This window comes from Chenopodium quinoa, unplaced genomic scaffold (assembly GCF_001683475.1).
Source record: "Chenopodium quinoa cultivar QQ74 unplaced genomic scaffold, ASM168347v1, whole genome shotgun sequence".
Lineage (NCBI taxonomy): Eukaryota > Viridiplantae > Streptophyta > Magnoliopsida > Caryophyllales > Amaranthaceae > Chenopodium > Chenopodium quinoa.
The window spans coordinates 3,932,554-3,959,050 of NW_018743697.1; the positions used below are offsets into that span (position 1 = coordinate 3,932,554).

Below are 26,497 nucleotides of genomic sequence, written 5' to 3' on the forward strand. Positions count from 1 at the left end.
TTCAAAGAAAACAATCTATCACCAGTTCGAAAATGACAAAGAAAACATGCAATTCGAGCATAATACTATAATAGAACAACATATATTCTGAACTCTGAAGGAATATCATCAATTCGAGCATAATACAATTCGAGCATAATAACTATTCAAAGAAAACAATCTATCACCAGTTCGAAAATAACAAAGAAAACATGCAATTCGAGCAGGAAAAGAGAAGTGCAAGTGAAATCTGAAATTCAAAAATAACAAACATGCAATTCGAGCAGGAAAAGAGAAGTGCAAGTGAAATCTGAAATTCAAAATAACAAAGAAAACATGCAATTCGAGCAGGAAAAGAGAAGTGAAATATGAAATATTGAAATTAAAGCATACCGGAACACTCGAACAGGTGGTCAGCGGCGGCCGGCGTTGGAACACTCGAACGGAACACAGGTGGTGAGAGGGAGAGATGAGGGAAAATCTAGGGTTTTAGTGAGGGAAAGAGATCAGAAACGAAAGAGAAGTGAAATATGAAATATTGAAATTAAAGCATACCGCCATACCGGAACACTCGAACAGGTGGTCAGCGGCGGCCGGCGTTGGAACACTCGAACGGAACACAGCCACAGGTGGTAAGTAGGAAAGCAGGAAGTAGTGAGGTGGTGGATTGGTGGTGGTGGACGAACGGAGTGACTGAGTGAGGTGGTGAGAGGGAGAGATGAGGGAAAATCTAGGGTTTTACTTTTAGTGAGGGAAACGGCTGAGATTGAGAGATTCTGAGAAATGGGCTTATAAATTTAGGGTTTGAGTATATATACGTAGGAAAATGGGCTGAGAAATGGGGCTTATTTCGGTTCGGTGTTCGGTTTTCGGTTTTTAAAATCCCAAAACCGAATCCAAACCGATATAATTCGGTTTTCATTTTCTCAAACCGATCCAAACCGAAAACCGAACAAAACCGAACCGAATTGCTTATTCGGTTCGGTTTGGTTCGGTTTTCGGTTTTTATCCAAACTACTTTCACCCCTACCAATGATAAGTCGGCTCAAATAAAGAGAGCTTTAGACCATATTACACAATGAAACCAAAACATCGTATTCATATGAAGATAACATATTAAAAGAGGCAGTGCCCTGATTACCGAACCTCGTTTTCTTGGCAAACACGTACATAATCTAGCCGCAAGCAAATATGGCATTGACAACTACAATAGTTAAATAAAGTCTTTATTTACGTGGCCAAAGTAAGAAGCATTAATACACCGTAAGAGAAAAAGAGCAATGGACTGACACAAATAAAGAACAATGACGAACATTACTTAAGTTTTTGGTTCACCTAATTTACTCTTAAGAGACAAAGAACCACCTTTACATCACCTTCATAGCTTCATCTACAAGAAAAGTAACGTATATTGATTATTTTTTTAAAAGCTAGTTTTAGTTGGTATAACACTATAACTATAGATCTATCTAACGCAGTATACTAATTGTAATTAAAGAACTTGTTTTATTTTTCACTTGACAAGATTGACAAGACATAAATTTAACCATCAATTCAATATACTTTGTAATGTTTAGTTTTCTGTGTTTTAAAAAAAAAACCCTAGTAATTTATACCGGTATTGTGATAGTATTGACTATTGAGACTAGTCTAATAAGATCTCGTATAATATACATAGTATATACGAAGTAGTATTTTTTTTTCTTTAATTATTAAGTCAAAAGCCTTTAAAGAAGTAAGTCAAATTATATGAGGTATTGTGGTACATATTTGAATGATGTAAAATTTAAATTATATCAAGTCAAAAAAAAAAATGTAGACACACATGAAATGGAATTTTTAAAACCTTTCATATACTTTTAAAATTTAAGGTTTATTTTTATTTTTTATAATAAGATTTCGACCTTATAAAAAAAGAAAGACATCAATATCACTTATTTAGTACTCCGTATTTTTAATCACAGCAATTACGCAATTTGTCAAATTATTTATTGTTGAGATGGACTCTTTCAATAAATATGGTGTAATGTCAAAACCATCACATAGCTCAAAGCATATGATAAATTAAACCAATACTCCACTTAATAATCACATTAGGTATTATTGAGTAAACAAAGAGAGACACTAAGAGTACAATGCATTGCATTTATTAAAATTAGCAGATTCCTCTTTTATTAGTAATAACTTTACTGTATGAAAATTGGTTGATGTCCATATCTTCTCCACCTCTATCTTGTCCAAAACTATAATCAAATGGTCGGTGGACTTTCCTTAAATATGTAATGTGTTGAGATCAATTATGTTTATGGCTAGCACGTTTTATGTTTTTTTGCATAATACCTCAATAATTAATGATAATTTACTAATAAGCTGAACTGAACTGAACTGAACTGAAATTTGAGAGATGGAAATTAGGAGCTGGACTGAAGTGAACTGATTGGAGCTGAACTGAACTGAATGGAGTTGAACTGGACTGAATTGAAATTAAGTAAATGTGAACATGCTCTGAGTTTTTAGTTGGACTAGTAACCAAAGAAAACCAATTGTAGTGATCTACCCAACTTTACTACTTCCTCTGTTCCAATATTATTACAACAATTGGACTTTAAAAAAAAAATTGCACTAATCGTCACTCTTGATTGACCATATAATATGATTTGTAAGTTGAAACAAAATATAGGCATGTTAAATTTGTTTCATAAATACTTTTCTAATATCAACTTTTTATAATTTTAACTATTGTACAATTATAGATATTTAACATACCACCTCCATTCATTTTAGTTGCAACAATGAAATTTTTTATGTCTTACAAATAATATCTCATTGTTGCAACTAAAAGTTAACGGATGTAGTAAAAAAAAATATGTTTTGAAATGCGTAATTTCATCCTTATTGCAATATTATTGAAATGGAGAAAAATATTAGCTTAATTTGTAACATTATTAGATATATATATCCACGCATAATCAGATCACTCAATGTTGATTTTCACAGCTTAATTAAACTGTTTCTAATATAGTGTCTATATATTATGAAGAAGGAACTAGTCTTCTACTCTTTATCCGTTGTCAAAAAAAAAAAAAAAAAAAAAAAAAAAATTGTCTGGATTAATTCAGATATTAATTAGTCAAGTTGAAAATGCACATGTTTAATAACACTAAGCAACAAAATAAATCATGATATGTTTTTTTTTTTTCCTTTCTTTTTATTTTTTTTAATAATATCATGATATGTTGAGCTCCCTGATCAAAATTTAGTAGAAGACAATTCAGAGTGGGAAGCCTCAACGTGGAGCCCACTCATTAAAATCAAAGAATTGGAGTATTTCAGATTTTGTAGTGAGAATGACTACATTGAGGTTGCCATACGACTATACGAGGAATTTGTAATTTCTAATGAATTTCTGTATCATTTTCCATTTTTAATTAAGCGCATTGAATTTACGAAGTAGGGAGTACTATTTATTTATTTATCTTTAATACACGGAAAACGGAATCATTGATTTTTTTTTATAAATATTGAAGTATACATTTTTAATTTTTTGTGTGTGATTGAACCACAATTGCAATACAAATTAATAATGGGAGTGAAAGATTTAAATTTTAAATACATGATATATCGTGCACAAGTTCTTAGTCTTAATCATTATAACAAAACCTCATCGGTTAAAACACAGAAGTATTACATACCGACAAACAATCATACATAGTAGTAATATTTATTTCCTATAACGTTTGTTCAGTTCAGCTTAATTTCAGTTCAATTCCTAATTTCTTTCTCTCATAAATAATTCATTTCAGCTTAGTTATTTTCAGTAAATCAAAATAGGCCCTAATTTATCAATTTTATATATATTTTTTTTTGTTAAATAAATATAACAGAACAGATGAAACATCAACATACAGAGGATTGATTATTAAGAAAATTTTAATATAAGTCCACATAAATAATTAAATACTCGTATGAAGTATGAGGTATTGTATGTATTTGTTGATATATTAGTAAAAAGTTATACACTTATACTCTTTATTTATGTTTTTGTCAATGTTCAATTTTTCTTATCTTAAAAAAATAAAAAATTACGTTTGTTTATTTTAACTAAAACATTTCAATTGGATACGAGTAGGCGAGTAGGTGGAAAAAAAGGAGCGTGTAATTCCTTTTATAGAAATACTCCTGTTAAACACTACGGAGTGTGTACTATATTACGGAGTACTGTTTATATCATTGTAGCTAGGAGCTGTCAGACTAACAACAGCAGAATAGCCCAGCAGTTGCTACTGACATAAAAAATCCAATTAGTATCATTCATTTAATTTATGTAATTAAGTACTCTTACTAACTAACTAAAATTATATATGCTTGATTTGGACAGTAATAAATTTCATTTATATAATTGACTTGGACAGTTGTATGTTAAGTTGCAAATTTGTATGAGTCTAAAATGCATGTTGAACCAACTACTCAGCTACTTTTAAACTCTTTGTAACACTATGATGTTTTTAATTAAGAAAATAATATCACAATAATGGAGTGTGAAATATTTTATTACTAGATAGTATTATTATAAGGGGTGTGGATTTGTAGGTACAATCTCGGTTGCATACAATTTATTTTAACCAATTATTCTTTTTTTGAGGGATAATATAGTGTGAAATGAGAGTTTTAATACTAATTAGAACCAACAAGATCCTCCAAGGCACAAATGTCCAAGTAGAAAGCATTCAAGTACATCTGCTTCACCCAATCGTGGAGACCAAATGTGATATTAGATGAGCTAGAGCAATTATTTCACGACTCTTTGAACATGAAAAATACACGCTATATGAAAGACATGTATGAAAATGAACAAATTGGCTATATATGAATTGTAATTTAGCATCTACTATTTCATCATGGTATTCACATTCAACTTATCTCAGTTAATATTTGAAGGTCATTTTTATCGAGGTTACTTTATTTCAATTTATATAGATTTTACGCATACTTGTTCTTGTAGATGCATCTTATAAATTGTATTTCGTATAATTTATTAGATCACATAGCCTGGTTTCTCATTGGGACAAGACATTATCGTGACCATATGTCATCTTATGTGCATATATAATGACTCACATCAACGCATGTAGGTCATAATTTTTTACATTCCTCTATATATTGTTTGTGTGTTGGCAAAAAAAAAAAAACAATTTTAGAGGAACTTTGGATGAATTAGCAACAATTAGATATGAAATGAAAGAAATTTTAGTCTACTAGCAAGTAGCAATGACTAATGAGCACAAATTTCTTTTGTAGAAAATTGAGTTGACTCCTTCAATACTTAGGTCTACTAGTCTTTAGTTTCTACCAATCTAAAACAGGTGTCCACTTCACCCTCAATTACTAGGAAACTTCTATTCTCAATCAATGCCCAAAATTTCACAAATAAAGAAAGAAATTGGTGAATTTCACTTTAGCAAATTTTATTTATTTATTTTATTTCAAAGAAAGTAAAAAAAAAAAAAAAAAAAAACATGAAAAGTTATGGTATGGGGACTCAAATTAAATTAATCACCATACACTTTAATTGGAAATTGTTATTAATTATTTAATAAATGTAGTAAATAATTAATTATTCTTATTTTAAAGAAATTTATTAATAAGGCCCGGAAAATGCTGCTTATTGGTTCGAAGTTTTCCGGACGAAGAGAAGAAAGACTAAACCCTGTTTTCTCTCTCTTCCTCTGTCTCTCATTCTCTCTGCAATTTCCCCCCTCTTTCTCTCTCTAGATTTTCTCTCTTCTAACCCAAAAAATAAACATACATTGAGATCCCTCCAAAATTAAGGAGCTGTATTTTGCTAAGATCTCTTATTATTTCAAAATTTGGGTTTTGTCTTTAATTTTTTTTGTTGGTGTTTTTGGATTTTGATAACAACAAGTCAAGCATTGTGATTATCGCAGGTACCCTCATTGTCTTTTTTACAATCTTTAATGTTATGAGCTTTATTACTTTTTTTTTTTTAAAAAAAAAATTATTATATATTTTTTTTCTGGGTTGGGGGGATTTCTGGGACAATTTCTTCATCTGGGTATGATTTCAAATTTTTTTTGGGGAATAATTTTGTCTGGGTTTTTGTCGGTTTTAATGCATGATATCTGGAATTGTTTTTTCTCTTATAATGCATGATCAGAAATTAGTGATATGATTTTGACTCTTGTTCTTCATTGTTGGATCAGTCTTTCTTATATTATGATTTTTTTTATTTTTTTTTGGATTTTATTTATATGATTTGTCCCCATATCCAATTTCTTTATGTAATTCATGTTTGGGATATTAAAGAAAATGCTATTTTGTTGGTTGACTTTATGAATTTTTAGAATTTCAAATATTAGGAGATGAGAACCAGCTAAATTGTGATTCTGTATACATTATAATGGGCTGTTATATATGTAGGAATTGCTTTGGATCGGTTAAATATCTTTCTGGGGTACAGTGATTTCTTGGAATTTCAGCTGAAAGATTGAAAGGGGGTGAGCTCCCAGGAGGATGAAATGGTTTGATTAAGATGTGTCAATATAGACTTGATTGACTTAGAAAGCTAAGATATGGCGAAGGGTAGGATTAGGGCAAAGATACGTCGTAGCAATCTTTATACATTTGCCTGTCTCCGGCCACACCATCAAAGGCCTGAGGATCCTCCGAGCTCATTACCTGATGGCCCCGGCTTTTCTCGAATTGTACACTGCAACCAATCTGATCTTCATAAGAAAAAACCTCTTAGATATAGGTCTAACAATATCTCGACTACTAAGTACAATATTATTACATTCCTTCCAAAGGGTCTATTTGAGCAATTTCGTCGTGCTGCCAATATGTACTTTCTCTTGGCTGCAATTCTATCTGTCACCTCAGTTTCACCGTTTGGTCCTATTAGTATGATTGCTCCTCTGTCTATTGTGGTTGGGCTTACTATGGCCAAGGAAGCTGTGGAGGATTGGCGTAGGTTTATTCAAGATATGAAGGTTAATAGTCGAAAAGTCAGTGTTCACAAAGGGGATGGTGTGTTTGGGGGCAGGACATGGCAAAGGGTATGTGTTGGAGATGTTGTAAAAGTAAAGAAGGATGAGTTTTTCCCAGCAGATTTGTTGCTGCTATCTTCAAGTTATGAAGATGGTATTTGTTATGTGGAGACTATGAATTTAGACGGCGAGACAAACTTAAAAGTTAAGAGAGCTCTAGAAGTAACCTTAACGTTGGATGATGACTCCTCATTTAAGGATTTCAAGGGTATGATCAGATGTGAGGACCCAAATCCGAATCTTTACACATTCGTCGGTAATTTGGAGTTTGAGCGCCAGATCTTTCCTATTGATCCAAATCAGATTCTTCTGAGGGACTCAAAGCTCAGGAACACTGGTTATGTGTATGGTGTGGTTATTTTCACTGGACATGACAGTAAAGTGATGCAGAATGCAACTGATTCCCCTTCAAAAAGAAGTAGGATAGAAAAGAAAATGGACCATATCATATATATCCTTTTCTCTGTGCTTGTGTTGATTTCCTTGATCAGCTCAGTTGGCTTCTCAGTGAGGACCAAGTATGACATGCCAAAATGGTGGTACTTGAGAGCCCCAGATGGCAAGGGCTTGTATGATCCCAACAGGCCAGCGTTGTCTGGTCTCTTCCATCTTGTCACTGCGCTCATACTGTATGGATACTTAATTCCAATCTCACTGTATGTTTCCATTGAGTTTGTGAAATTTCTACAAGCCATCTTTATTGACAAGGACTTACACATGTATGATGAAGAGTCAGGAACACCAGCACAGGCTAGGACATCAAATTTAAATGAGGAATTGGGCCAAGTTGACACAATCCTATCCGACAAAACTGGTACTTTGACATGCAATCAAATGGATTTTCTCAAGTGCTGTATTGCTGGTGTAGCATATGGCACTCGTTCTAGTGAAGTTGAACTTGCTGCTGCTAAACAGATGGCAAAGGACCTAGAGGAGCAGGGTGCAGAAATGTCTAATAGTGGTTTCAGAAGGTCAGAAATAGAGTTGGAATCTGTAATCACTTCCAGAGATGAGAGGGATCATAAAACTGCTGTAAAAGGCTTTGGCTTTGAGGATGACCGGCTCCTGGCAGGCAATTGGGTTAATGAGCCCAATGTGGAGACTATGCTGTTATTTTTTCGCATTCTTGCAGTCTGTCATACTGCCATCCCTGAGCTGAATGAAGAGACCGGCACATACACTTATGAAGCAGAATCTCCTGACGAAGCTGCCTTTCTTGCGGCTGCCAGGGAATTTGGTTTTGAGTTTGTGAAAAGAACCCAATCCACTGTCGTTGTTCGTGAGAGATATTCTAGCTATGGACAAGCTGTTGAAAGGTCAGCTTGAACTGAACAAGTTACTGTACCTGAGGTGTTACTGTAACATTTTTCTTGTTGTGTTGAAAATTTGAAAACTATTGAATTGTTTTCTTTCCTATATGTATCTGTCAGGGAATATAAAGTTCTTACTCTTTTAGATTTCACGAGCAAGAGAAAACGAATGTCTGTGATCGTGCGCAATGAAGAAGGCCAAATTCTTCTTTTCTGCAAAGGAGCAGACAGGTGTGTATATTTGGTTTATCACCATTGTTTCTTCAGTTACATGCATGCGCATGTATCCTTTTAATTAATGTATCTAGAATTCATATTAATTTTTATTCATTTGGGAGTTGGCTAGCATAATTTCTTTCTTTTTTGCAATGTTTTGGGTTCAGTCTTGCATCACTTTTATGTTACCCTATCTAACATTTGATGAATCTGTGGGTTTACAGTATAATTTTTGAACGGCTTTCAAAGAATGGAAAAGAGTATCTGGAAGACACTACAAAGCATCTAAATGATTATGGAGATAATGGGTTGCGTACATTAGCCCTTGCTTATAAAAAGCTTGAAGAGTCTGAATTTTCTGATTGGAACAATGAATTTGTGAAAGCAAAGAGTTCCATTGGGAGTGATAGAGACGTAAATCTGGAGCGGGTTTCAGATATGATGGAGAGAGATTTAATTCTTGTGGGTGCAACTGCTGTCGAAGACAAGCTGCAGAAAGGAGTATGTATCTTTTTGGTCCCTAAACTACAATTTACTTATAATGTTCTGCATAAATTTACAATTTTTCATTACTGTAGGTCCCTGAATGCATTGATAAACTTGCTCAAGCTGGTCTCAAGTTATGGGTTCTCACCGGTGATAAGATGGAAACTGCTATAAACATTGGGTATGTGCTCTCCACCTTGCTTCGTTAAAAGTGGAACCAAAGTTCTCCTATTTGGTTTACTAATGGGAGAGATGCAATTTGCAGTGAATTATGAGCTGAATTAGACATATTAGATGACTTGCATTACTGATTCTCTTTATGATAACAAAAATCTATAGACTAAATCCATTCTCTTCGTGTATGCAGCTATTCATGCAGTCTTCTTCGTCAAGGCATGAAACAGATTTGTATATCAACAGCACATATCGAAGGAACTGGCAATGATTCCAAAGAGGTACCAGTTGTCTTCAGAAATAATCTGATGATTCACTTTCAAATTTTATTAGATTTCATACTAGAAAGTTTTGATGGTGACCAACCAGGCAATCAAAGAGAACATTTCATTACAAATCACCAATGCTTCTCAAATGATTAAACTTGAAAAGGATCCGCATGCTGCGTTTGCCTTGATCATTGATGGGAAAAGTTTGACCTATGCTCTGGAAGATGACATGAAGTACTACCTCTTGAGTCTAGCAGTTGAATGTGCATCTGTTATTTGTTGCCGTGTTTCTCCGAAGCAGAAGGCGCTGGTATGCATTATCATTTAATTTGTCTGTCTACCCCTCCCCGCCCAGCATACATATAAAATAGAATTAAAAAAAAAAAAAAAAACAGAAAAATCTTACTTTTTTCTCCAAATTATTAGGTAACAAGGTTGGTCAAAGAAGGGACTGGAAAAACCACTTTGGCCATTGGTGATGGTGCCAATGATGTTGGAATGATTCAAGAAGCTGATATTGGTGTGGGCATCAGTGGGGCTGAAGGTATGCAGGTAGGTAGTGTCCATGATGATTTCTTCCCCTCTCTAACTTGTTTCTAGTTCTCACTTCTACATGGTCATATCCTGTGCTGCTGCTTTTCTTTTTCCTAATCTCTGCCACTTATTGACAGAATGAATGGTATGCTTCTGTAATGTACTCTTTTTGGAATTCTCAACTACCTTTAGCTAGCAAATCTTCTTCACCATTAACACCATTTCATTTTGAGTAGCTTGAAATTATTGTAATATGATGCCAAGTGATTTAGACCTTAACAAAAGGGCTGTACTCTTATACTGACTAATAATCTTCTATGGCATTCTCCTGTGATAATCTTTTTCTACTTTAATGTGACTCTTGCCATGGTGAAACATGGTTTCTGACTTTTTGCTACTATTCATCTAAATGCTCTTTGATGCTTTTCATTTTTAACTTTTCCCATCTACGTATTTTGGGTAGCATGATTCCGTCTTACCATAGCATTCAGCTTTTTGCAGGCGGTGATGGCTAGTGATTTTGCTGTTGCACAATTTCGGTTTCTGGAAAGGCTTTTGCTTGTACATGGACATTGGTGTTACAAGAGAATAGCTCAGATGGTAATGAATTCAAGCTCAAACTTGTGTATATTCTTAAATATTAGTGGCTAGAATAATATATATAACCACAAAATTGTTTTTTTCCCTCTTTGGTACAGATTTGCTACTTTTTTTACAAGAATATAGCTTTTGGTCTCACTTTATTTTACTTTGAGGCCTTTGCTGGCTTTTCTGGGCAAACAATCTACGATGATTGGTATTCTCTCTCCTTCAATGTGATCCTCACCTCTTTGCCCGTCATTTCTCTTGGAGTTTTTGAGCAGGATGTTTCTTCAGATGTCTGCTTGGAGGTAAATTCTCATCTGAATCCAAATTCCTAACATTTTACAGTGAAATTTGTGTTGATCCAAGTTTTATAATTTCCAGTTCCCAGCGCTGTATCAGCAAGGCCCAAGAAACCTGTTTTTTGACTGGTATAGAATTTTTGGGTGGATAGGAAATGGCCTCTATACCTCCCTCGTAGTATTCTTTTTCAACATTATCATATTTTACAATCAAGCATTTCGCTCTGGAGGTCAGGTTGCTGACATGTCAGCAGTGGGAACCATCATGTTCACAGGAATTATCTGGGCCGTCAATTGTCAAATTGCCCTCACCATGAGCCACTTTACTTGGATCCAACACTTGCTTGTGTGGGGTAGCATTGGAATGTGGTACATTTTTCTCTTGATCTATGGTGCAATGCCTTCAACTGTCTCTGGGAATGCCCATAATCTGCTTGTAGAAGCCCTTGCACCAGCACCCATATATTGGTCGACAACTCTTTTGGTGACTGTTGCTTGTGTTCTCCCATACTTTGCGCACATTGTGTTCCAACGATCTTTCAACCCATTGGATCACCATATAATCCAAGAGATCAAATACTATAAGAAGGATGTCGAGGATCAAACTATGTGGGTCAGGGAACAATCGAAGGCAAGGCAAACGACCAAGATTGGTTTTACTGCAAGGGTAGAAGCCAAAATCAGACAGTTGAAAATCAAACTGAATAAAAAGCATTCTGGAGCAACCTACCACCCTTCTCCTGTATCATAATTGATTTATTTCTTTTTCTTCTCTTTTTTTTTTTATTTTTTTTTAGATTTTGCTTAACAAGCTTCCATTTTTTGGTAGGTCTTACAATTTTTTTAAATTTTTTTTTTAAAGTTCATAAATTAGCAATTTTTTTCGTGGTATCTCTTGTGTCCCATATTCATTGAACAAGAGCTTTATATAGCTGTTGTATGTACCATATATATACGAGTAAATGAATAGTACAGTTTGTGAATGATTTGAAACAAAGATGCGTGCCTCCTCTCTCTCTCTCTCTCCCTCTTTTCTGTCTTTCATAAGTAATTCCCCTTGTTTTTTTTCCTACCCCCATCCCTGAGAAGTGTGACAGGCATGGAATGACCACCGTGGTTTGTGACTGTGTGCCACCAGAGGCTGTGGCACGACCCCTGTACCGAGACAGTTACCAAGATGGCAAGATACAGAGTATGTTGAAGCTGGATTTATTATAGTAGGAATGAGGTAGGATTTAAATCTGAGCTTGTCTTCGAAATGTATCTGGGTCAGCATTAACTCATTGAAAAATTCTAATGATTTATCACAGCTTTATTAACATCTACGAAGTATAATGTAATGTGCCAGCAGATATTCAACAATTAGTAAATGCAGTTTGATTAAGTATACAAAGTGTCTCCCGTCAAAAAAAAAAAAAAAAAAAAAGTATACAAAGTGGGATTATTCTACTATGTCATTCTTTAAAAAAAGGCACCATAACATGCTGACATGGCATGTTATGGTTGGCCAATTTTTCATTTATTTTTTAAAGTCAAAACATACCATACATGTATGTATAATTGTAAATACGTGTATTTTTTTAAATACGTAATTATTGTAATTGAAAATCTATTTTTAACTTTTAAAATTATGGTGTGAAATTAAATTATAATTAGAATTTTAGAAAATCAAAAATTCATCATTGTTCATCAAAGCCCGGAATTCACGTCGTCTGAACACCAACCTGGCCGCTTGAAACCTGACCAATGAAGCCAAAAGAAACACCTTTTCGGTCGCCTGAAAACTAACCAATAAAGTCGCCTGAACCCTGCCTAAAACTGACTGAAAGTCGCCAGATAATGGTCTGAAATTCGCCAAAATACAGCGTGAAATTCGCCTGAAAATAGCCTGAATATCGCCAGAAAAATGCACACATTAATGAACCCTGAAAGACAGCCTGAAACTGCACCAAAGAACAGAGAAGACAGCCTAAAATCCGCCCTGAAATTGCACCCAAAACACAACCTGAAATCGCCCTTAAACTGCACAAAATAATCGAGAATTCTGCCTAAATTTCGCCGGAAAAACGTACCCTGAACCACTAGAAACCATTATCGCCGTGATGAACCCTTTGCCTGACCAAAGCACGCCTGAAAATTGTCGGGGATGCTACCGGAAAATGATGGTGGAAGTGCACTTTACCCTAATTTTAATTTTGTGGTTTTTAATTATAAGTATAAATTTGAAAATTAATTAGATTTTTAAAATAAGTTTTCATAATTTATAATTATGTATTTCTTTAAAAAAAAATACATGTATTAAAAATAATATATAATATAAATACAATTTTAATACATTATAACATTAAAAATAATTTAAAATAAAAAATTTAATACTAAATATAAGCCAATCAAATTTTGCCACATAAGCAAATTGTGGTGTCCTTTTTAAAGAAGGACATTGTAGAATTTTTAATACAAAGTGTCAAATGTCAACATTGTTTAGTTTGAGTCCTTTGAGAGATGCACATTTGCTTGATAATTGATTTAGTTGTAGGATATCAGTGTGTCTTAGTACTCCTTCGATTCAAATTAATACATTGTGATAACGAATTTCATGTGATTTTTATTCATTTAAATTGAGGATTTACATGTGTGTATTACTAAATTTCCAAACATGTCTCCTTTAAGACATAATTGAGGGATTTGAGTGATATGATCCATTATTGATTGGAACATCAAATTTGAGTTATTATTTTTCTCACCTTAAAAAATTGGAGAATTTGGATCAATACAAATCTTTGGTGATTTTAATGCATTGCATACTATGTTAATATATTTAACTAAAATGATCAGATAATCATTACCATGTCAAAAACATTTTCTAACAAGTTAATTAAAAGAAATGTAATCAAAATCAGTTAAATCACTATAGTATACTCAAATGTAAATGTCAATTGCTTTAGTTGATAATATCTTGGGTCATCATCACCTTTTAGATTGAATTTTATCTACATTATTGCCTCTAGTATCTCTTTAAACAAACAATACTTTAATAAGTTGCTAATATCAAATACTTGAGATGATAATACCTCTCATTGAATCTCATTTATATTATTGTTTCTTATAAACCTTTAAATAAAACAGTTTTATTTAAAACTCACATTTGTAGAGACCAAACTCCAATAATGAGAACAAGTAATGGTTTATTTTAAGTTATTTGTTAAATATTCTTCCACATATTCCTAGGCTTAGGGCTTGTTCTCTTACGTTGAAATTCAGTTCAGTTTAGTTCAGTTCAGTTCAGTTCAGTTCAACTCCTAATTTCTTTCTCTTATAAAATATTCATTTCAGTTCAGTTCAGTTCATTTCAGCTAAGTTCAGTTCAACTCAGTTCAGTTCAGTTCACTTCAGTTGAGTTCAGTCAATGAGAATATACCCTTAATGTATAGGGTCATAGACTAATTAGTAGTTTTTTTGCTAAAAAGTTGTAATTTGGTTATTTACATTTGTAACATTGGATCTAGTAAGACTCTTGTGTTGTCAAAAAAAAAAAAAAAGTAAGACTCTTGTGAGTAGTTTAACAATGGTAATTCATAGTCTGTCCATACTGTATCTCAATTTATTAAGCATATGTTAGGAAAAGAATTTCGAGATAAATAGTAAGAGATTACAAACTAAGATGCCTTTACTCTTCCCAATTTATTGATAGGTTTCTTTTGTTTTTTTTTTTTTTAAGTTTTTTTTTTTGAAAGAAACTCCAATGACAAGTTTATTTGACAATTAGCTTGCCATGCCACATAAGCTTTAAGTCTAATTATCATTTTAGCTATTTTTACTCCAATGGGTAGCTATTAGGTTAGTAGTAGTCGTTAGATAGAAAATACTACCTCCGGTCCAATTTACTCGCAACAAAGGGGTATTATTTGTGAGACATAAAATATTCCTTTGTTGCGAGTAAATTGGACCGAAGGTAGTACATGAAAAGAGCTTAATTGGTGCAATGAGCATTTTTTTTTTGACAAGTTTAATTCCCGAGCAAATTAGCTTTGCTAGCCAAGCTAATTGAGTTCTCTAGCTCCAATGGTCAAGCTAGTAGCTAGGGAATCATTGAAATTGCAATCAATTCCCTAGCTACAACCATTGGAATTGTTCTGTTTTTGATTATTTTTTTTTTCTATCTTCAACCGGTACCCATATTTTATTATCTCACTTTTTTTTTTTTTAAAAAAAAAAGTTTCTTGGAATCAAGAGAAAAGCTAACCACTTAAGGGCGTGTTCGACGCTAGATTTTAGTGGTTTGACCAAGTCAAATCACTACTTGACAAAAAAATGTGAATGTGTTGGCAAAATAGTGGTTAGAGTAGCTTTTAGTGGTGGGGGTAGCTTTTATGAAAAGTTAGAAAGATTAGTTTTTGAAATTAGAGGTAGCTTTTGAGGTAGACGTTGAAAATTTAATCTATAGTTTTAAAAATAAAATGTTGATTTTTATATGTAACAGCTAGTCAACTGCTACTTTACCGAACCCTCGTATCTGAATTATTTATCTTCACAACTAACAACTTCCTATACAGCTCACAACTATCTCCACAGCCTCCACAGCTATAGCCTACCGCTACCTTCACAGCTATATTTTGCCGAACATATCCTAAGTCTCTCCCTCTCAGTCTTGTGATTTTTATTTTATTCTCTACTTTTGTAGATTTGTTAATGATAAATTGATAATTGGTAAAAAAAATAAACAAATTACAAAAAAAAATCCAATTATGTGAAATACTATAAACGAATCAAAATATAACTACCCGAATAATTCCCACATTTTTTTTAAATTTTTTTATTATTGTTTTTAAAGATTTAAGAAGAAAATAGGAGTAAAATACTTCAATTTTATAACCAAAGGAAAAAAAAAAAGAAAAAGGAAAAAAACAGGAAAAGGAGCTGTTATTGAACGCAACAGCGGCAAGGCTTCGTTGGATCAAATCGAAGCTGCGATACCATTTTCTCTCTCCTCTCTTCTTCCCCACTTTCTTTCTGCAATTTTTTTTTTTTTTTTGTTTTTTTTTTTTTGGATTTTCCTCATAATTTCCCCCTTTTCCATTTCAATTTCATAAATAAATTCATCCCTTAATTTTTTTTTAGGCTGAGGAAAATAAAATTTCGATTTTAAGAAAAATTTGGGAGGGAGAAAATTAAGGGAATTAAAATACGGAGTATACAGAATTTAATTCCTTCCCTTTTTTTTTTAAAAAAAAAATTAATTACTCCGTATTAATTTATTTAATAAGTAATTCCCTTTTGTTTTCAATGGGGGTTACCTTCCAATTTTCTCTTCATTTCCATAACCAAACACAAAAACCCAATTAGGGTTTGTTCGTCGATTGATTATTTTTCCTTTATTTTTTTTTTAAAATTTTTGAAAAATTTCCTGGAATATTGATTCAATTTTACATGGAACCTCGAGTTGGTAACAAGTTTCGGCTTGGTCGGAAGATCGGCAGTGGTTCCTTTGGAGAGATCTACCTTGGTTTGTTCTTCATTATAATTATTCTCTTAATTTTTTTTTTTATTAATTTATCAGCTTTTTAATTTTTATTTTGTGTGATTTTTCTTGATTTTTTGTTTTTTAAAATTCTTTCTGTGTAGGTACCAATGTACAAACCAATGAGGAGGTGGCAATCAAGCTTGTGAGTATTGCTTCACTAATATTAATGTGATTTCATGTATTTTATTTTGGTCTTAGCTTTTGTAATGGAACTTCATTTATTAATATGAAGTATATACTAATTTGATTGATTTTTGGTCTTTGTTGAATTGGTAAAGCAATTAGCTTTGTAATGTTAATGTTACTAGATACCGTGATATCATATTGTTTATTTTTGATGTGGAATATGTGTTATATAGTGGATATTTTCGGTTCATGATGTATCAAATGCTGATTTTGTTTTTGATTATACTTAGATGCCTTCTAGCTGTGTTGTATTTGTTATCACTTGTCAATATCAATGATTGCTTTTCCTGTTTGAGTTGTGAAGTAAAGTTGTGTGTCTTATTGGGGTTGCATTGTCTATGGGAGGTGGGGGGGGGGTGTTAATGGCTGGTTGTCTTATTGCCTATTTTCTTGTCGTAAATCCGTATAATATTGATAAGATTTGGTTTTGCAGCTTCCATGTAATTGTGTTTGTTGATATTTAGATCTCCTGGCCAATTTTCTGAGATGTTCTACTGTTAATGAGTAATTACAATAAACAATATGTTCATAGGGCTCTTCTGGGTCTTTAAGTTATGTTGCTGACTCCATAATTTTAGTGTTTTTAGTCTCTTGCACTTGGTGTCTATATTCTTTGCGATTTAATTGTACTTAAAATGTCTGTTATTAACCAAACCATAGGAAGTAAAGGCGAAGTACTATAATTTAAAGTTTTTATATATTGAGGGCACCTTAAATGCTCTAGATGGCTTTTCTGTGATATTCAGTGTTTATGTCAGCAAAGCTACAAGGACCTCTGAACTTGTGTTTTTTTTTTTTTTTTTTTTTTTTTTAATGGTATGTAGGGACTTTGCATTTTTTCTATCCTTGACGATTTGCGGCCTTAGGCCTATCTACATTCATGTACAGCCATTGAGCCATACTTCCTTTTGTTCTGCATTTCCTCAGTAACCCTACGATTCAATGAGTAGCTTGATACAAAAGAGGTGTCACATATCATGCTGTTAGCCTTTTCAGTGCTTGATTTGGCCTTGGTAGTTATAAAGCTTCATTAGAAGGTGATACACTGTTAACAGTTGTTCCAGTCCCATCTTAATTGCTCTTATTTGGCAACTGTTGGAGCTTTAAGGATAAATTCATTTTTGAAAAATTGGAGCTACTGAACATTTCATTCAGTTTAGGCAATTGAATATGGATTATTAACTACTTAAACCCCTACGACAAAGAGTTGGGATTTTGTTACTAGCTTGCAGATTCGTGAAATTATTTTGCAATCTGGTGTTGTGATTGAATCATATCGTCTCAAAGTTCAAGGTCAATTTTGTTGTTCTATTGTCTTAGACGAGTGAGGAAAATAACATGTTGCAGTTGCTTCAGTCTATTTGTTGGTCCATGTGATGAAATCATGAAACAGGTTAAGTTATTCCATTTCTTGGGTTGCATGTGATTTAGCTGCTGTTTGATGATACTGATATGATTGCCTTCTACCTGATAAATGAAACCTCTGCTACTGTGCCTTCCAATTTTTTTCTTTCTGACATTATTTAATGCTTTTCAGGAAAACGTGAAAACAAAGCATCCTCAACTGCTTTATGAGTCCAAATTGTACAAAATTCTGCAAGGAGGAAGTAATGAACTTATCTTCCATTCTCGACACTTAATTGATTCTAAAGCTGAATATAACAATATATTATTTTCCCGCATTTTGATATTAGTCTTACTTTGATATTGTCTGATGTTGGCAGCTGGAATTCCTAACGTAAGATGGTTTGGTGTTGAAGGAGACTATAATGTTTTAGTCATAGATCTACTTGGGCCCAGCTTAGAAGATTTATTCAATTTCTGTAGTAGGAAGTTTTCACTGAAGACTGTTCTTATGCTTGCTGATCAGATGGTATTATATCTTGTTAATTAGTTTTTTTAAGAAACATTTTGTTATTTAGTTGATATTTATTTTGTGTGTCAAAAATATTTACTTAGTGGTGATATGACATCCTCAGATCAATCGAGTTGAATTTGTTCATTCTAAATCATTTTTGCATCGAGATATTAAGCCAGACAACTTCCTCATGGGATTAGGACGACGTGCAAATCAGGTGTGACTGTGTGATTGTTATTTGTAGAGAAGAGTGCGTGTGTGACAGGGAGGTGTGGGGGAATGGAAGGGTTAGTTTCTCTTAGGAATATTATTAACTCTATAATTCACTAACCTTATGCAGGTTTACATGATTGATTTTGGTCTAGCAAAGAAGTATAGAGACAGTACAACCCATCAACATATTCCTTACAGGTGAGTGATGAGTTTTGTGTTTACTTTTGCAACTCATTGTTGTTCCTGTGTGTCGGAATTCATTAGCCTACTAAAGTACTAAATATGTTGCTGCTGCTGTTCCATCATTACCTTCATCTACATCTTCATCGTCATTTATTATATCATCATCATTATTCCCAACATCATCTTCATCATCTAGTTATTTATTTACGCTCTCATCATAAACTAATTGTCTACATGTCTGAATGCATCCACTAGTCTATAATAAGAATCGTGTTTGGCTAATGTTTGTGTTAGTGGGAAACATAAGTGGTTGCTGGTCTAACCTAGAGATAATTGTAGTCTGAGACTTGTATGTGGACTTGGTCTTAAATTTGGCTAGATCAAATTCATTTTCCCGACCTTTTATTTTTCTTTGTTATAACGAAGTACTTTAGATTATATCATATCATATATATGTATATATGAAGCTTGGCAATGAAATCAGCTACCACATGTTATATGTGTGTATGCTTGTGCGTTCTGTTTATGCTACATATGAAAGCAAAGAACCCCTGTTTTCTGACAACTGTTATCTGACCAAAACTATCCCCAACAACTCCAAACTTCTTCTGTTATATCATGTCCTCTAATGACAAAATATACGTGTAGTACTCTAACATAGTATATGCACTGTGTACGCAAATTGAACCGAATATGACTAGGTAAGCCTTGGTTATAGACTTATAGTAAAATGTGTATTTTCCCTGCAAATGCCTGTTGATTATTGCTTGTCAGGGCAAATTAAAAAAAATATGTACTACATTGCTTTCTTGATGAGCCAACAGCAATAGGAAGTTCTTTTTATAGTTATTTGTCATGCTAATTTGTAGTTTTTGGATTAGTCCTCATCATGCAAGATGTTTTTCTAATTTGCCCGGATGATTAGAGAAGAAGAAAAGAGAACTAAGAAATTACAGAGGGTTTTCAGAAGAAGAATAAAATAATGGAAAAATGATGTAATGGGAAGATAGAGGAAGGTTGTATTGATATAATCAATTTTTGTGAGGCAAACATTCTCTCCAACAAAGAGAATTATCACAACAATCTGAAATTCATAATGATTCTTTCTCATCTCATCTTCCTGTTTATTACAAAACTGATTATCTAATTTTTCTCACCATAAGGGCATGCTTAGATTGAAGGTAATGCATTAAGGGATCAATAATAAAAGAGAATGAAGGTGAGAAGAGGTGGTTGTGACTTGTGAGGGGATGAAGTAATGGAAGTGTCTTCTGGTGGGAAGAAAAGAGGGGGGGGGGTGTTTATTAGCCTCATATGGATGGTAATATTAATAGCTATCCTAGGGTGATGCCGTGATGGTGGGTAATATTACTCTCATTTTGAGGATAATAAGTCTTATCAACCTATCTTCTTCCTCATACCAGCACTACCTCATTTCCTTTACCCCCATGGCCCACTCCATCCCATTAATCACCACCTCTGCTCTCCATTTCCTTAGGTTTATTTTTTTTACTACCTCCCTAATGCATAACCCGTGATCCAAGCTTACCCTAAGAAACACTCTTTTATTCATGCATCACATTCCTCTGACAGAATTGACATTGTGTTCGAGCCATATACCCTCGACTGCACTTGCTGTAGATGATGTGGATAGGTGGCTGCCTACATTTAGTGTTGTAATTTTCCTCAAATTCTTAGATTAAGTTTTCGTTGTGTTTTTTTCTTTCTTCCTTTTGATGTTGCAGTTGTTTCTTTGTCCTGCCTCCCTCTCACGTCCCTCTTCCCCCCCATCCTCCCCTCACCCCTCTCCTAGAAAAAAGTTGATGCTGAAGTGATTTACCAAACACTCATCTTAAAAAATGATGTGTGATATTTGTCTGTTTGCTGTAGGGAGAACAAGAATTTGACTGGGACTGCTAGATATGCAAGCATGAACACTCACTTAGGAATCGGTATGGTTTGCCAATCTATTGTCTATTGATAATTCCCCACTCATTCTCCCACTTCCATAGTCTCATCTATAATGGCTGTTAAAAGTAAATTGCATTTAAGTGGCTATTTTTAATGCTACAAGCAATTTTGATGTTCAGAACAAAGCCGGAGGGATGACTTAGAATCACTGGGTTATGTTCTTATGTATTTTTTAAGAGGAAGGTGAGCACTGGTTGTGTTCAAATTTTACACTTTTGCCCTTTCTTTTTATTTTATTGGTATTGAGTCTATATTTCTTGTAGTCTCCCCTGGCAGGGGCTGAAAGCGGGGACCAAGAAACAGAAGTATGAAAAAATTAGTGAGAAAAAGGTCTCGACATCTATTGAGGTAATTTTGTCTCTTCTAGAAGCCTTTTCTATGGTTTGAAGTAATATATTGGTCTGCTAATTACCAATGTCTATCAGGCTCTATGTCGAGGTTATCCAACAGAATTTGCATCCTACTTCCATTATTGCCGTTCACTGCGGTTTGATGATAAGCCAGATTATGCCTATCTGAAAAGGATCTTTCGTGACCTCTTTATTCGTGAAGGTATATAAGATTTGTCTATTTATTCTTATTATTATATATTTGTTGATGGGTATTTCGCTTCCCTTTAGGTTGCCTTGATTTTTATTGTGGTATTACTTTGGTTCAGGATTTCAGTTTGATTATGTCTTTGATTGGACTATTCTGAAGTATCAGCAATCTCAGATTGTTGCTCCCCCTCCACGCGCCCTTGTGAGTGAAATTGGTCTTAGACTATTTTAAAATTTTAACACTACGGCTTTAGTGTTGATGATTTATGTATCTGTTTAATGACTGTATCAGGGTGCTGCTGGACCAAGCTCTGGGTTGCTTCATGGCGCTAGTGACAGACAACCTGGTACCTTTCTACAATATTACCTTCTTTATTAAATGCTTCAATTCACCCACTATTCCATGCGTCCTCCAAAAACTTTTATACAACTATACATTTATGTTTTTGCTGAGTTTTTTTTTTTATTTTTTTTTAAATATGAAATTTTACCATTTTTATATTACCACTGTGTTTTATAACTTTTTTTTTCCTGGATATAAAAGTGCTCAATTAGAGGAAGAGAGAAATAGAGTACAAGAAAGTCACCAACAAAAGAAATATCTATAGATCTAGCTACAATAAAAATCCGAGTAGAATACTTCTGAGGATCCAATCCTGATAAATGGGTTGCATCCCAGTTCTGTTGCTTCCTATTGTCCTTTTGTAAAATTTCTTTCCTGAGTAAACAATTTTAGGCTTCAAATGCTTTCTGTATGATTTACTAATTGACTCCTCTTGTCCTCCAAAACTTGTCTAGGATTGTTACCATATTGTTCTCCATATAGATTTCTATAATTTGCATGGTTGTATCTTTTTCATTCAATTTATTGCACCTACAACTTCTATTGAGCAAAGCTGATGAAAGTATTTTGTTGTAGGTGCTGAGGAAGGTAGACCTTCTAACTGGCTTTCTGCAGACTCAGCACGTAGGAGAATGCCGAGTTTGCCTAAGCAGAAAAGTCCTGTTGGAAATGATCCGGCTGCAGCCAAAGAACCCATGGTATGGTATTTTTTTTTCTGTATATATCTTGCCACTTATACAAGTTGGGGATGGTTCCTACATGTCATGCTTTTAAATTGATTCCCGAACCTTGTAATTAGATTATTAAGTATTTGACTACTGCTAGCTGTGAGCATGAATCAGCTGATAAACGTTGAGAACTTGATTAGTAATACATATCCATGTACTGGGTTAGTGGAAGACTTTTCCTGCTGGATTTTGTTAAACTAGTCATATGCAGTATATCCTAATGTTAAATCTTTAATTAATGACCAGTAAAGCGGAAAGACATTAAACTCACTTTGTTCACAAAATATTTTTTTGTTAGGTTTGGGCACACATTTGTGATTGTTTTTAGTAGGGTGATGTAGAATGTCCTAGAGAAAGAGAAGTTAACTTTATTAGTAAGAAAAAATTTGGAAAAGAAAAAATAGAAGACAATTTCAGGGAGGTCGAAGTTAAGGTCAAGAGACAACCTGGAGTTAGTTATAATGTAGAGGCTAAAGGTTTATCCATCTTCCATGAAAATACAAGAGGCAGAAGTGAGATATTATGGATTAAAAGAATTCACAGCTTGAGCAGTAACAATCCAAAACTCCTGCAACAGTTAACAAGCTCTCTAGAACTTTCCTCATTTCCTCCTTTTCTCTGGTATAGCCAATGAAGAAGTTGCATTTCTCTTTACGAGTTTGCGATCTAACTTCCTCTGCGTAGCACAGTGTTTTGATTCCAAACTTGGGGGCAGGTTCATTAGTTTCCATCAACTGATATTGGGGATTTCTGTGTGGGTTGTGCAAAGTGTGCGATTAGACATGAGAAAAACTGCAAACCAAATGCATGTTATGCGTTACAGTATACAGAATCCAATTTCTTATTATGTTTTCTTATATAGATGGTAATACCTTCATTTCAAAATGATTGTCATGAAGTGCTACTTAAGAGCTGCTATTGTTTAGCAAGCCAATTATAGAAATCAACTAAGTAATTTGGGATCCGGTAGAGATGGGGAAAAAAAGGGAGGTGGCATGGTGCTTAACTTGTTACCAATGACAAATGAAAGTATATATGTTGTCATTATGTCCATGTCATTATTTTGGACATGTAACTGTGTTTCCATGTCTTCTTAAGTCCAGAATTTTCATTTAATGATGTTAGATCCTATTCTAAGTTTGATACTCAACACTCGAGTCCTAAAACATAATATGGAAATGGAAAGAAAGACATCCAGTATAATGCAGGGTGTACTTAAAATAAATTTTCTTAAACTACCTCCCACCTCTCAAAGAATAAAAAGAATTATATAAAACTATTGTGCACCAATTTAAATTATGTCTGGCTCAATGTTCTGCGCATGCACCATTGCACCCTTACTACCAAGGTTTTTTTTTTTTTTTTTTTTTTTTTTTTTTTTTTTTTTTTTTTTTTTGGGGAAAGAAGTTATTATAGACAATTTGAACTATGGTTTGGCTCATTGTAAGTGTTGCACTGTTTTCTTCATTGTTGGGGGTCTTATAAATACAGTATAATGCAAAGATACCTTCATGATCTTACTAAGTTCAGTCTTCTGTACTTGGATCCTAGCCGTCAAAATTTTTCATTGACCTTATTGCTTTTCTTGGTCTCCTTGGCAGCTTTCTAGCTCTGCTGTGAGAACAAGCACATCAGCAAGGCGTGCTGCAGGGTCAAGTAGTCGGGATGCAGTGTTTGCTGGGAGTGATGCGGATGCCACTCGCCCTGGTTCTGGGGATCCTACTCTTCAGAAAGTTTCAAGTGGGCACCGTATATCTCCATTTGTGTCATCAGAGCATCCTCGTTCATTTTCTGCCAGGGTAGCGTCAAATGAACAAAATCTTGAATCTACCATCAAGAAAATCGAGGGCCTTAATGTTAGCAACGAAGAGAGGCTGCAGTAACAAGTATCTGCACAAAGCTTTTTTAGACGTCACTTTCCCCAATGTAAATCTCAAATATCAGTCTGTTTTATGGACCATAAGTGTTTTTCTTTCTTTTTTCCCCCCACTTTTAAATTTAGGTTCTGCTGGCTGTTCTTTTTCTTTCCCTCTTATTGTTTTTTAAATTTTTTAGGACAGGCGAAAGCCAGAAAATTGAAGGCATGAAACCAGAAGAGGTAAGTACTGTGGAAGCACCTGTAAGGAAGTTTTAATAGTCCCCTTTAATTGAGGTGGAATGCAGAATATTTACGTCTTGGTCAAATCATTTTCATGCTTGGGATTTTTTTTTGGTTTTAATTTTTTTTTCTCTCCTTTTTGGTTTTGTCATCTTTTCAAAAAAAAAAAAAAAAAAATGATTTTGTCATCACTTCACAGATTTCGTCCAAGAATATTGTAGTGGCACTCACCTCGTCTTTTCCTATTATTTTCCACGATTTTTCTTCACCCTCATTTACTTCTCTTCAACCTCCCCAACTTTATCTCTTATTTAATTAATTTAATGTCCAGGTTTTTTTTATTAAAGTAACGAAATTAATACGGAGTATGATGGTTTTGTACGAAGTACGTATTTTTTTAATTAAATCACTATGTAAGACAACAAATAAATTACTACCAAGCTCCTTTAGTCGAATACTTTCGGATTGACATTAGCTATTGCTCTCTGCTATTGTGAAGTGTTTTCCATCTCCTCTCTTACATTTGTTTGGATAGAGAGAATTGGAGGGAACAAAGAGAAGAGAAAAGAAGGAATTCATCCTCTTTTTTATGGATACCTTTTGACAAGAGTGAAGGGAATTGGACGGATTCATTTTCCCTTCTCTTTAGTAAACCAAAATTCTTCCAATGTTGGAAAGTTTTGGAGGGAAAATGTAACATCACCTTCTCCCTCCCCTCTTCCTTTTTTTTCCCTCTCTTCCCTTTCTCTTTCACTTGGCAATAAAAGCATTTTTTTGTTGGATTCGTTTATCATCTTGCACGTCCTCTGGTTTGATCCTTTGCCTTTTGATTCAAACTTCAATGTGCACATTAACAAGTGTTTCGGATGAAAACAATGGGATCTTGTCGAAGGTCCGATGAAGTGGAGAAGACTGGATTCGGTCCAAGTGATGTTGGGCCGAAGGTTTCCTGCACAGTAAACACACGTAAACTAGCCTCGGGGGTGTTGCCGAAGAAGGCCCCTCCGATGCTAAAGTTAGTACAATGTGTAGAATGAGAACACTATGCAAGAGAATTAATTGCTTGAGGCTTTTCTTGAATGAATGTACAAATGTAATATTGATGGCTTTTATACCTTTGCATATATGGAGAAGTTGGGCCTTAGCCCAATTGGCTTGCCTTGAGGACTGATCTTTGACTTTAGCACAATTGGAGAGATGAACCTTGACCTTGGGCTTTTAATTGGATCATTTAATGACTAGGCCCAATTGGACTAAATTGGACCCAAACAACAAGCAAATAATGAAGTTGTCCTTTAAGACTAGAATAATCACATAAGCAAGCAAAACTTTTCTGTTTCACGAATATTACAATAATATTGAGATGCTTTATAAAAGTTAGAAAGGAATAATTTATACATGTGATATGCTGAGATTTTTTTTAATTTTTTTTTTTAACACCTATACTTCAAGACTACAAGTAATTAAAAGTTTTCATTTAGGACGTGTTCGGCAAAATATAGTTGTAACGATTAGTTTTGATTTAGCTGTTAATAATTTTGTTTTAACAAACAATAAGTTGCTCATTTATTGCGAATATAGATACGTAGTAATTAAAACATGAATGTTCGGTAAAATAGTAATTGACTAGATGTTATATATATATATATATATATATATATATATATATATATATATATATATATATATATATATATATATATATATATATATTCTTAAAATGTATATTAAATTTTCGACAATTACTGCTAATCTTCAAAGGCTAATATTTTTAAGGATAAAAGCTACCTCCGTCACTAAACACTACTCCAACCATTCATTAGTTGGTCAAACACTAAAAACTATTAAAAAGCTACCGCTGAATACGTCCTTAATGGCTAAACGACACAAAATAATATAATAACCAATCTATCAAATATAAACAATATTGAATTAATTTTT

General features: G+C 33.8%; 2 protein-coding genes across 3 annotated transcripts; both read left to right on the forward strand.

Annotated features, from left to right (window-relative positions):
• Nucleotides 1-5,625: 5,625 nt before the first annotated feature.
• Nucleotides 5,626-11,913, forward strand: LOC110684346 (probable phospholipid-transporting ATPase 4). The gene is made up of 11 exons (XM_021860794.1): nucleotides 5,626-5,924; nucleotides 6,418-8,359; nucleotides 8,474-8,584; nucleotides 8,794-9,070; nucleotides 9,148-9,236; nucleotides 9,423-9,510; nucleotides 9,599-9,808; nucleotides 9,925-10,050; nucleotides 10,534-10,632; nucleotides 10,731-10,922; nucleotides 10,999-11,913. The coding sequence occupies exons 2-11, from the start codon at nucleotides 6,570-6,572 to the stop codon at nucleotides 11,665-11,667; spliced, it is 3,651 nt and encodes a 1,216-aa protein (XP_021716486.1). The 5' UTR covers nucleotides 5,626-5,924; nucleotides 6,418-6,569; the 3' UTR covers nucleotides 11,668-11,913.
• Nucleotides 11,914-15,750: 3,837 nt separating this feature from the next.
• LOC110684347 (casein kinase 1-like protein 2) lies at nucleotides 15,751-24,651 on the forward strand. Of its 2 annotated transcripts, XM_021860796.1 has the most exons (15): nucleotides 15,751-16,419; nucleotides 16,539-16,579; nucleotides 18,161-18,230; nucleotides 18,348-18,496; nucleotides 18,603-18,698; nucleotides 18,822-18,892; nucleotides 20,768-20,829; nucleotides 20,968-21,031; nucleotides 21,112-21,196; nucleotides 21,274-21,400; nucleotides 21,507-21,589; nucleotides 21,680-21,734; nucleotides 22,307-22,428; nucleotides 24,060-24,384; nucleotides 24,514-24,651. In XM_021860796.1, the coding sequence occupies exons 1-14, from the start codon at nucleotides 16,344-16,346 to the stop codon at nucleotides 24,339-24,341; spliced, it is 1,383 nt and encodes a 460-aa protein (XP_021716488.1). In that variant the 5' UTR covers nucleotides 15,751-16,343; the 3' UTR covers nucleotides 24,342-24,384; nucleotides 24,514-24,651. The 2 variants fall into 2 exon arrangements, with proteins under 2 accessions (XP_021716488.1, XP_021716487.1); XM_021860795.1 differs by having other exon boundaries at nucleotides 15,752-16,419; nucleotides 24,060-24,651.
• Nucleotides 24,652-26,497: the final 1,846 nt, after the last annotated feature.

What these genes read in the sequence shown, in the direction of transcription:
- LOC110684346 (XM_021860794.1), top strand. Translation starts at nt 6,570, where the DNA reads ATGGCGAAGGGTAGGATTAGGGCAAAGATACGTCGTAGCAATCTTTAT. An exon ending in TTCTGCAAAGGAGCAGACAG is followed by an intron (nt 8,585 to 8,793) that starts GTGTGTATATTT and finishes GTGGGTTTACAG; the next exon opens with TATAATTTTTGAACGGCTTT. An exon ending in AAGACAAGCTGCAGAAAGGA is followed by an intron (nt 9,071 to 9,147) that starts GTATGTATCTTT and finishes TCATTACTGTAG; the next exon opens with GTCCCTGAATGCATTGATAA.
- LOC110684347 (XM_021860796.1), top strand. Translation starts at nt 16,344, where the DNA reads ATGGAACCTCGAGTTGGTAACAAGTTTCGGCTTGGTCGGAAGATCGGC. An exon ending in TGACCTCTTTATTCGTGAAG is followed by an intron (nt 21,401 to 21,506) that starts GTATATAAGATT and finishes ACTTTGGTTCAG; the next exon opens with GATTTCAGTTTGATTATGTC. An exon ending in CTCCCCCTCCACGCGCCCTT is followed by an intron (nt 21,590 to 21,679) that starts GTGAGTGAAATT and finishes TGACTGTATCAG; the next exon opens with GGTGCTGCTGGACCAAGCTC.